The sequence below is a fragment of the Hemiscyllium ocellatum genome, chromosome 32 (genome assembly GCF_020745735.1).
Source record: "Hemiscyllium ocellatum isolate sHemOce1 chromosome 32, sHemOce1.pat.X.cur, whole genome shotgun sequence".
NCBI lineage: Eukaryota > Metazoa > Chordata > Chondrichthyes > Orectolobiformes > Hemiscylliidae > Hemiscyllium > Hemiscyllium ocellatum.
In genome coordinates this window covers 6,742,235-6,754,403 of record NC_083432.1, presented here as the reverse complement: position 1 = coordinate 6,754,403, position 12,169 = coordinate 6,742,235, and the positions used below count along the sequence as shown (strand labels likewise).

At 43.9% G+C, this 12,169-nt stretch overlaps 1 protein-coding gene across 2 annotated transcripts in view; it reads left to right on the top strand.

The window, feature by feature from the left end:
• The window catches only part of LOC132830783 (1-phosphatidylinositol 4,5-bisphosphate phosphodiesterase delta-3-like), a 91,028-nt gene that overhangs the window by 65,643 nt on the left and 13,216 nt on the right, over nucleotides 1-12,169 (top strand). For both annotated transcript variants that reach the window (XM_060848629.1, XM_060848628.1), the window contains 3 exons: nucleotides 5,129-5,273; nucleotides 8,390-8,506; nucleotides 10,732-10,910. In XM_060848629.1, coding sequence (XP_060704612.1) covers nucleotides 5,129-5,273; nucleotides 8,390-8,506; nucleotides 10,732-10,910 — 441 coding nt within the window. The remainder of the gene's footprint in view (nucleotides 1-5,128; nucleotides 5,274-8,389; nucleotides 8,507-10,731; nucleotides 10,911-12,169) is intronic.

The following is a 12,169-nucleotide window of genomic DNA, read 5'->3' as shown; positions in this document are numbered from 1 at the left end:
AGTCAGATGAATGCCTACTCCCCTTGGACCCACAGGAATATTTGAAACTGACCTCACCAAGAGTTCCTTTACTCTTTGCTGTAGATAGTGCGTTTGATTTGTCTAACCACCCTGTCCTAAAATGGCTATTATAGTTCTAAATGTATCAGAGCTGTGATTGGCTGTAAAGAACATTCCACCCACATGACCCTTGGCTGCCCACCCAGAAGAGGGCTGTGGTTCTCGGCTGTACAAGTGTGGGCTCTGGAGCTTGAGCAGCAGCTGGGGTTACTGTGCTCTCTCCATGAGACAGAGGACTGTGTGGAAAGCACATTTAGGGAGGGGACCACACCACAGATTAGAAGTGTGTAGGCAGCCAGAGTGTACGTGTGACTGTCGGATGGTTTGAGAGAACCAGGCAGGCAGTGCGGGAATCCTCCCAAGTGCTTGCTGATTGGTATTCCAGTTTGGAGACTGGTGAGGGCATTGGTTCCTCTAGCAGAGTGTAGTTGAATCAGTGGGGAGGGGCACCAGGGCCAACTCCACTGACTGGGGATGGAGGGAGAAGGATCAATGTGTAGTAATGACGGGGATTCCATTGTTAGGGGATCAGACAGGGCATTTCTTTGGCCATCAATGTGACTCCAGGACAGTATGTTACCGCCCTGATTCAGGACGTTGCTAAACAACCGCAAGACATTCTTCTGGGGAAAGATGATGAGCACACACTAGCACCGGTGACTTAGCTAGGGAAGGGATAAGTTCCTGAAAGCAAACTTCAGGGAGCTAATTAGGAGTCAGAAAGGCAGGCATTTCCAGATTACTCCCAATTCTATGTTTTTGTGAGCATAGAAATAGGAGGCTTGAGTGATTGAACACATTGGCTGGAAAACTGGTGTAGGAGGGTAGGAATTGGAAACATTCTGAGAGTGTAGGACCTGTCCAAGGTGGATGGTCTGCACTTGAACCAGCCCAGGATATATCTGCCCGCAAGGAGATTTCCTGCTGCTGCTGCTACTGGGAAGGGGTGAAACTAGATTGATAAAGGGGAAGGGAACCTGAGGACAAATTTGGAGCAGGGAGTGGAATGCAGAAACTTGAATGAGTGATTCTGAAAGACAGAGGAAGTGGATATTGAAAAATGTACAGCACAGAAAATTACCTGTCTTAAAATGTGTGTGTCTATAATAAATGCAAGGAGTATAGCAAGTAAAGCCAATGAGTTGAGAGTACAGGTAGATGCACAGCAACATGGTATCGCTGCTATTGTTAGAATTTAGCTTAAAGTGGGGCAAGGAGAGCAGTTCCATGGAGGTAGATTTGCTCAATGAGCTGGAAGGTTCATTTTCATCACCCTACTAGGTAACATCTTCAGTGGGCCTCCAGGTGAAGCTCAGTGAGCAAACCTACATCCAGAACCTCAACCTGGGCTACAAATCTTCTCAAAACTTGCTGTAGCAGTTCCATCTCTGGATGTAGAGTTTTCTGGCAGGTTAGAAAACAAGTTGGGGAGTAGCATTATTAGTAAAAATAGCTGAAAATGTGTTGCTGGTTAAAGCACAGCAGGTTAGGCAGCATCCAAGGAACAGGAAATTCGACGTTTCGGGCATAAGCCCTTCATCAGGGTCCTGTTCCTTGGATGCTGCCTAACCTGCTGTGCTTTAACCAGCAACACATTTTCAGCTGTGATCTCCAGCATCTGCAGACCTCATTTATTAATAAAAATAGTCAACCATATCTGTAGGAGGGATGTCATACTAACTGAAGCACAGAATGAGGCTTTACGGATTGAGTTCGGAAACAAGTCATCCTGCTGGGCATGTGCGAAATAGTGGAGAGAGTTAAAAGTGCAAATAGATAGATTTTTGAGTGTGAAAACAATAGGACAATAATGTTGGGGGACTTGAATAGCCAAAATATTGATTGGGACATAAGCAGTGTGAAAGACAAATAAGAGCCTTGAATTCAAGAGAACATCTATAAGCTAGCCCATAACAAGCCAACCAAGAGAAGGGAAGACTCTGGACACAGTCTTAGAAAGGTAAGCTGGCCAGGTGAATGAAGTGGCAATGGATGTTCATTTTGGAGATAGTGATCATAATGCAGTTAGATTCAGTATCATAATGGCAAGGGTGAAGGTTGCAGCAGGAGTAAGAGTTCTAATTTTGGGGGAGGAGGGGCAAAGTTTAAAAAGCTGAGAAATGATTTGGCAAAAGTCAACTATTTAAAGCAACTGAAAGGAAATACTGTGGAGGATTTCAAAGCGAGATTCGACCAGCACAGTGCAGGACGTCCTAATAAATAAGAGGGGCGATTCTGCAGAATCTAGAGTTTTCATGGTTATCAGAAACATTCAGGGTGAAATAAAGCAGAAAAATACAGCTTATAACAATCTCAAAATAAGTAATGTTTTAGGAAATTGGACTATGGAAAGTACACAAGTAAAGTGAAAAAAGAATTTAGAGAAGCAAAGAAAGGACATGTGAAAATTATGTTTTATTAGATCATCAGGAGCAAGAGGATAATACCGGAAAGAGATGTACAGTAAAGGGTGTGTGCTGGGAAAACTTCAAAGTGAGCCATTTGTCTGTCTTCACAAAGGAAAACAAGACAGAGGCATTCCGGTTAAAGGACAGGAATGTGAAATATTACACAAAATAAACATAATAAGAAGAATGGTAGAGGCTGGAATGTGGAAGATATTTAAAAGCTATACAAATGAACACATGAAAAGCCACAGCATATATGGTTATGGTAAAAACAATGACTGCAGATGCTGGAAACCAGAGTCAAGATTAGAATGGTGCTGGAAAAGCACAGCAGGTCAGGGAGCATCCGAGGAGCAGGAAAATCAACGTTTTGGGCAAAAGCCCTTCATCAGGAATAGAGGCAGGGACCCTCCAGGGTGGAGAGATAAATGAACTCATGATAAATGAACACCCTGCAGGCACTCTGCCTCTATTCCTGATAAAGGGCTTTTGCTCAAAACGTCAATCCTCCTGCTCCTTGGATGCTCCCTGACCTGCTGTGCTTTTCCAGCACTACTCTGTATAATCAGGATTGACCACCTTTGAAGGTGGATAAATCACTCTGATCCAGATGAATTTATCCGAGGCTGTTTAACTGAAGCCAGGGAGGAAATAGCAGATGATTTGAAGATCATTTTTCAATCCTCTTTGGATACACGTAAGGTACCAAAGGATTGGAAGTCTGCAAATATTGTAACTTTATTCAAAAAGGATACGAGAATTTGGATAAATAATTATAAGTCGATCAGTCTGACCTCAATGATGGGCAAATTACTGCAACCAATATTGTGAGATAGGATTAACTGTTACTTGGAGAGGCACAGTTTAATCAGGGATAGTCATCATTATTTTGGGAAGGAAAGCTTGCATCTTACTAACTTAATGCAGTGAATGTTGTCTACATAGAGTGTGGTAAAGCATTTGATAAGTTCTCACATGGTAGACTGTGGAGAAAACAATATAGGGTACATGACTAGGGGAGCGATCAATTAGCAGGGGTAAGGATTTCAGGTAATTTTGAGAGAATTAGAGAGAGCATGTTAAACAATATCTTCACCCAGAGGGTAGCTGAAAGAATGAGAGGGGGCTTCTTCCCTCTGATATTCACCCAGAGGGTTGCTGGATGTCTGTAATTCACTGGCCACAATTTGGTGGTCCCGACAGAAACTCAACTCATTTAAAAGCACCCTGGATCTGCCCCTATGCGATGTAATCTGCGAGGCTATGGACCAGATGCTGGTAAGTGGGAATGGACATGGTTGGCTGAATAGCCTCTCTCTGTGGTATAACCCCCCACTTGTATAGGTCAGTAAGGTTTCACTTGTCCTCCAGTGGAATTGTACAGTCTTGTGTAGAATTGCTGACTCTGGGTGAAACAGCAGAGGCAATCTCTTCCAGTTGACAGAGTTTGACTGACAAAACTCAGAGATTGGAACACTAGGGAACACCTTAATTCAGGGCTGGGCAATGGGAGTTGGGGGTGGGGTGTTGGTGAAAGCACATGCTCTCAAATCATGTCCAAATTTTCATTTCTATATCATTGACTGGGTCACAACTTGTAAACATTAGGTTACCACAGAGAAACAGGCCATTGGGTCCAATGGTGTGTAGCAATATTTAAATTCCCCATCAGACCCCCTTAATGTTGAGTAACCTTGCCCTTGAGACAGTCTTCTATTCCTTTCTCTGTTATTGTTTTATTCTAGGAGAAAGTGAGGACCACAGATGCTGGAGATCAGGGTCGAGAGTGTGGTGCTAGAAAAGCACAGCAAGTCAGGCAGCATCTGCAGAGCAGGAGAATCAACATCTTGGGGATTAGCCCTTGATGAGGAATGAGGGGCTGATGAAGGGCTTATGCACAAAACATTGATTTTCCTGCTCCTCTGATGCTGCCTGACCTGCTGTGCTTTTCCAGCACCACTCTCTTATTCTATCACTGAATGTGGGCGAGGTCACCCATTTCTAATTCCTTTTGAACTGACTGTTTTGCTGTGCCATTTCAGACAGCATTTGAGAAGCAATCACATTGCTGTGGGTCTGCAATCACATGGAGGCCAGACCAGCTAAAAACAGTAGTTTTCCTCCCCTATAGGATATGAGTGAACCAGATGAGTTTTACGTCAGTTAATGTTGAATTATTGGTAACTCTCATTGAAATTAGCAGAAAGAGACAACTCCCCAAAATATGTTAATTTGTTAATGAAGTTAATTAACTAAATTCCACCAGCCGCTATTATGGGACTTGAGACCAGATCATTCAGCTGGGCATTTGGCGAGCTGGACTAACAATGCTGAGAAGCCAAATACTGCAGATGCTGGAAATCTAAAATAAAGAGAAAATGCTGGAGAAACTCAGCAGGTCTTGCAGCATCTGTGGAGAGAGATAGAGTTGGGTCCAATGTAATTCTTCTTTGGTACTGTACCTCTGTCTTCCCAGGATCCAGCTTCCTGTTGAATATAATTGTACAATTACAACCACTCCCTATGCCAACTTCTCACAAGCTTTCTCTGACTTCCCCATTGGAATGCTCAGTGACTCTCTAATCCTGCTGGCCCCTGTTGTTCTTGATTCTCCACACGTCTGGTCACTACTCCAGTGAACTTTCTCTTTGGTTTTTCAGAAACTGACCAGTGAGCTTTCGGACTTGGTGATTTACTGCCAAAGCACTCACTTCCAGAGCTTAGAGCAGACTTGGAGCAAGCAAGCAGCCCATGAAACATCCTCATTCTCTGAAACCAAGGCCAAGAAACTGATTGCTGAGAATGGTGAGCCCTCCTGTCTCACTTTCTGGGGGTGAACTAGTAAACCCTGTTACATTTTTCAATGAGGTCATTGGAAGCTGTCGACATATCAGCAGCTAGGTATAGATATTATAATCGGCTGCGCCGGAAAGCAGCAGTGGTTAAAGGATTGTGTTTGGGAGTCAAATTTCAGAGTTGCCTAACTTTAAATTGAAAGGTGGGTTTGAGAGTCTTCCAGCCACTGCAGCAGGTTGAGGAACTGGGCTGCAAATGATTGAATTGTGAGTTATCCTCATGCAGAACCCCTTTCAGCAGCTCAATTCCTCTGTCTCTTCCTCATGGCGCATGATGTTTCAGTGGTTAGCACCGCTGCCTTGCAGCACCAGGGACCCAGGTTCAATTCCAGCCTCAGGCAACTGTCTGTGTGAGTTTGCACATTCTCCCCGTGTCTGGGTGGGTTTCCTCCGGGTGCTCTGGTTTCCTCCCACAATCCAAAGATGTGCAGGTTAGGATAGATTGACTGTGGGAAATGCAGGGCTATAGGGTAGTGGGGATGTGGCTCTGGGTGGGATGCTCTTTGGAGGGTTAGTGCGGACTTGATGGGCCGAATGGCTTGCTCCCACACTGTGGGGATACAATGATTCTGAGTGATTAGGGAATAATGATCATATTAACCTGCCATGGATCCCCTTAGTGGCTTTGCCTCTGTGGACTGAGTTGTGATTTGATGTTTGTTTGTTGCCCAACTCTCAAAGAATGATAAACTAAACATCGGATCGATTTCTTTGAGGAAATATTACAGGATTCCTCAGCAGGTAGAGGTGCCATAAAGCTCTTACAACAGACAAGGACAGCTGGTACTCCCTCACACAATGCCGTGGTAGCTGGTGACATGCTCTACGTCCTGGGTAATGAACACATTCTCTTCAAAGTGATGTTGAAACAGGCTTGATGTAAAGTAGCACAATGGAGGAGGGAGTATTGGGGAGCCTATTACCTGCTCCATCCAGTGCAGATATACAGATGGCCTGGGCAGTACCCGAGAGTGCATCATACAACACCCTCTGGGTAACCAGCCAAACAGCAGCAGTACTGTCTAACCAAGCACCAAATGTTCATGGAAAGTGGCACCTAGCACAAGGAGAGGTTACAGAGAAGAGAAAACATTTGTGTTGACAAAACCAGGAAGGGTCTCCCAAGAATTCTAGCTTCGTTTGGAGTTAGAGCAGTAGCCATGGAATTTCTGAAATCCACAAGGGTGTCCCCCAATTGTAATTAAGGGATGGGTGTTTTTTGTTTGGGTGTTTCTGACCGGCAATGTGTCAACCTCCCTAAGCCCTTGGACTTCGTTCTTCTGTCAGGGCTAATTCATGCTTTTTTCTCACCAGTCCCCAGGATAAAATGTTTGTTTTCAGAAACGCACATCAAAAGTTTGGTCAGGAAACCAGCTCAGAACCTATGCATCCCAGAGAGTGTCTTTCTCTCTCTTTATGGGTTTTACCTTAGAGTCATGGAGCTGTACAGCAGGGAAATAGACCCTTCAATCCAACTTGTCCATGTTGACCAGATATCCTGAATTAACCTAGTCCTATTTGCCAGCATTTGGCCCATATCCCTCCAAACCTTTCCTATTCACATACCCATCCAGATGCCTTTTAAATGCTGTAATTATACCAGCCTCCAAAACTTCCTCTGTCACATTCCATACATGCACCACCCTCTGTGTGGAAAAAGTTACCCCTTAGGCCCCTTTCAAATCTTTCCATTCCTGATGAAGGGCTCATGCTCGAAACGTCGAATTCTCTATTCCTGAGATGCTGCCTAACCTGCTGTGCTTTGACCAGCAACACATTTGCAGCAGCCTCTCACCCTAAACCTATGCCCTCTAGCTTTAGACTTGCCCACTCCAGGGAAAAGACCTTGTCTGCATACCATATCCATGCCCCTCATGATTTTATAAACCTCTATAAGGTCACCCCTCAGTCTCCGACGCTCCAGGGAAAATAGCCCCAGTCTGTTCAGCCTCTCTCTAAAGCTCAAATCCTCCAACCCTGGCAACATCTTTGTAAGTATTTTCTGAACTCTTCCAAGTTTCACAACGTCCTTGCAATAAGAAGGTAGAATTGCACACAACGTTCCAAAAGTGGCTGAACCAATGTCCTGCACAGTTGTAATATAACCTCCTAACTCCTATACTCAATGCTCTAACCAATAAAGGAAAGCATGCCAAATGCCTTCTTCACTATCCTATCTACCTGCGACTCCATTTTCTAGGAGCTATAAACCTGCACTCCAAGGTCTCTGTTCAGCAACACCCCCCAGGAGGACCATGTCATTACATGTGTAAGTCCTGCCTGATTTGCCTTTCGAACAGTTGGTGGAGTAAAACAGCACGAAGCAAATGGAGTTAATCCCCCCACCCCCGTCCATGGCTCTATCTGCCTGACCTGTCTGCTTCTGCAGATCCCTCGTCAGTTCATCTCTGCCACCTCTCACACCCAACGCCTTCCATGAGATTTCTCTTTCCTATCTGTCCGCCACTGTTTACTGAGAGAAGCTTGGGCCAGGTTAGCAGGTTAAATTAGCAGGTTTTGCAGCATTTGTAGAGAGAAACAGAGCTAATGTTTCAAGTCCAGTGTAATTCTTCTTTGGAACAGTACCTCTCTCTTCCCAACACCCAGCTTCCTGTTAAATACAGTTGTACAATTAACCTCAAGCACAAGCTTTCTCTGAATTCCCCATTGAAATGCTCAGTGACTGTCTTGTACTGCTGGCCCCTGCTATTCTTGATCCTCCACACGTCTGGTCAATACTCCAGTGAACTTTCTTCTTGTTATTGTAAAAACTGATGGAGTCTGCTGTTGGATTTGGGGATTTACTGCTAAAGCACTGACTTCCAGATGACACCTGCTCCCAAATTGCAGTTTGAACAAACATCATAGCTGGAAGTCATGTCAGAAAGTTAATCTAAAAATTAAAGCTGCAGAATCTGCATTAGTCACACTTCCCCACAATGCTGTATTTGTGATGGAACTGTGCCAGGTCACAAAAGCTGAAGCTATTCCATAATTCAGGATGATAACTAGTTTGTCTTGTCCAATGAGTATCTAAGAATTGTTTGGATGTCCTTCTCATTTCAGGGCCCAGTTTTGTCCTTCACAACACATTACAGCTGTCCAAGGTTTATCCATTGGGTTCGAGGATACATTCTTCCAACTTCAATCCTCAGGAGATGTGGAATGGAGGCAGTCAGCTTGGTAAGAGGCTCACCTGTATTGTAGAATCTCAAAACAGTTACAGCACAGAAGGAACTCTTTTGGCCCATTTTCTCTCTCTCTCTATCTCTATTTCTATTTCTCTCGCGCTCTCTCTCGCGCGCTCTCTCTCACTCTCTCTCTCACTCTGTCCCTACTTTTATCTCATCGTTACAATTTATTTCTCTTCAGGTACATCTCCAATTTCTTTTAGTAAGCTGCATTAGACTCAGCCTCCTTCACACACTCCTCCTGCTGTCCTGTCTCCCAGACCCAAACCACTAACTGCATTAAACTAAACTCCTTTTGTGATCTTTGGTTTTCTCACCACTCCCCTGAATCTGTGTTTATTACTTCTTGCTACTCCTGCTAAAGGAGACAGTTCCTTGGGATCCGCCTTGTCCAGAATCTTCATTACTTTGAAACCGCCACTAAATGTCCTCACAACCACCTCTTCACTTGGAACAGCTCCAACTTCTCCAATCTATCGACTTAACTGAAATTCCTTATCCCTTTGACCATTTTTGTGAATCTTCTCTCCCTCGTTATGTAAGCCTTTCTGATCTTTCCTAAAGTGTAGTCCAGAATAAGGTGCAGTGCTCCAGTTGAGCTAAGTTAGTGTTTTTTATCCTGTCCATTGCTTGGTTTTGCACTCCGAGCTCCTGTTTATGAAGCCCAGGGTACCATCTGCCTTTTTAACCACTTCCTCAATCTGCATCGCCGTCTTCTAAGATTATATGTGTACCTCCACATGTTCCTGAAAGCCTTTTGGAATTCTACTACTTCCTTTGTTACCTATTAGATTCCCTACAGTGTGGAAACAGCCAACCAGTCCACACCACCCCTCCGCAGAGTAACCCACGCAGACCCATTTCCCTTTGACTAATGCACTTTACACTACGGGCAATTTAGCATGGCCAATTCACCTGACCTGCACATCTTTGGACTGTGGGAAGACACCGGAGCACCCGGGGAAACCCACGCAGATACGGGGAGAAAGTGCAAACTCCACACCAACAGTCGCCTAAGGCTGGCATCGAACCTGGTACCCTGGTGCTGTGAGGCAGCAATGCTAATTACTGAGCTACCATGCTGCCCTTATTTTTCTCCTCATTTTTCCTACCAAGTGTGTCTGCACGAAATTCCATCCACCAAGTGTCTGTCCAGTCCACCAGCCCTATCTCCTTACATGCAAGATCTGTGTCAACCCATGAATGTTGAAGTTGGGGCCTATACCTTCTAAGCCATTGATATGTTATCAATAAAGCAATGGTGCAAGTAGCAAATGATGTAAATTGCACTGCATGCCTTCCAGACATCAGACAAACTTGTGCTCTGTTTCCTGTCTCTCAGCTAGCATCCTTCCCATGCTGCTTTTATTCCTTGTCAGAAACATTAAAGCCATTATGGGCTCACTTTATCAAATACCATTTGGAAAGTCCCGTGTCAATCACCATAATCGTATTGCCTTCATCAACCCTCTTTTTTGAGGTAACAATTGCATTAGTTGGATGCTGATTGTCTTTTTAATATATCCATTCTGGCTTTCCTTAATTAATCTAAACTTGTCCCAGTGAGTCTTAATTTGGTCCCAGATTATCAATTCTGAAATCTATCCAATGACACTGTCAGCTGTGTAGCTGCTCAGTTCATCTTTACAGGCTTATGTTTTGAAAAAGGGTGTAACATTCACAATTCTTCAATCCTTTGGCACCATCTCTGTGTTTCAGAAGGATTGGAGCATTATGCCCATGCTGTCTGCAATTTCCAACCTTTTCCTTCAATCTCTTAATGAATTTTAATGTAAGCAAGACATCTTGTTGATTTTATTTTCCACCCTTTACTTCCCTCAGTCTCTGTGAATGTATCCCAGCTGACCCTGCTAGATATTTCCCAATAAGGCTCTTCGGTGATGTTATTACACACCCTTGGAGCAGGTAGGACGTCCTGGCTGAGAGGTAAGGACGCTACCACTACACCTTTAGAGCAAATCTGCTCTAGGTAACTTAAAGTACAGCCAGCTGTTTCAATACCAGTTATTACCTCGGCTCCCTCTAACTTACTAACCAACCGGCATCTGCTTTTCATGTAGTTTAAGTCGTTGTTCCCTTTGAGATTTGGTATTCTGGCATTGTCCTGTTCAGTACAAGAAAAGTTTTGACAACACTTCTTTATTTAGTGTATTCTATCCTAACAAGGGACTTTTTTCTTTTGCTTGTTTCTTGCAGTGGCACTGAATTTCCAGAAGCCTGGAATGGAGATGGACCTAAACAAAGGGAAGTTCCGGCAGAATGGTCGGTCTGGATACATCCTGAAGCCCAGTTTCATGAGGGACACATCCGTTCGCTTTGATCCTTCATGGCCGCTTTCGGGGGCAGGTCTCGACAGGAAACAATTGATCATCAACGTGAGCTTAGATCAATATTATTTTCCTGAAACTCTGAGCTGTCTGCTTGTGGTACAAGTGAAAATCAATGATTAAAATCTAACTCCCATCAAATTAGACTGAATACTTGGAATTTCAGTCAAAAAAAGCAGTGACTGAAGATGCTGGAGATCAAAGTCAAAAAGTGTGGTGCTGGTAAAGCATAGCCGGTCAGACAGTATCTGAGGAGCAGGAGAGTCGACATTTTGAGCATAAGCTCTTCATCAGGAATGAAGAGCTGATAGAAGAACTTATGCTTGAAGTGTGGACTCTCCTTCTCCTCAGATGCTGTGTGACCGGCTGTGCTTTACCAGCACCACACTTTCTGACTTTGATCTCCAGCATTGGCAGTCTTCACTTGCTCCTACTTGAGATTTCATAACTATTGACAGATTATATACTCTCAATAATAGAAAAATTGTGAATTTATTCAGAGTGAAAGGTGTAACTGCCCCTTAACTACATAATCAAATAAGAAGCATTCACCATATTAGTACATAGTTAGCACTGACCCCTTCACCTCCATTAAACATAATAGTTGGGTTATCATTTTCAGAATTACAGGATGATTGGGACCTCATGTCAGCATGACATTGCAGCTCCAACCCAGCACAGCAACAATTTACTTCATCACAACATAACTTTCCATCCAGTCTAACATTCATCGGAGTTGAGGAGAATGAGAGATGGTCTTTCTGAGTCACAAGATGCTGAGGGGAATGAGCAGGGTAGAGGCCGGAGGGACACCTGCTCATGGGAAAGCCTAGAATTAAGGAGTAGAGTTTTAGGAATAAATAGGGACTCTGATTTCAGATGGAGATAAGGGGAATTCTGAGGTTGATTATTCTGTGAGGGAGGCAAGGCCATTCAGTATTTTGAGGTGGAATTGACAGATTCTCAGCTAGCAGAGGAGTGAGAGGGATGAAAGGTGGGAAAACGGAACTGAGGTTACAGTCAGAATAGCCATGATCTTACTGAATGGTGCAGCAGAATTCCGGGCCGACTGGCCCATGGTTTACTTTACTTTAAATGTTGACATACTGGTGATGAGAGTTTTCAGGCCTGTAAAACAAATTAACTGATAGTCACTCCAGGGTACTTTACAACATAACAACAATCTGCTTTTTGGTCTAGAATAACAGACCAGTGGGACTTTGACCATTAGAGTAACAACAATGCACCCTTTACTCTAGGATAGCATGTTACTCTGTATCCAGGATAGCCCATTACACTGTCCTACA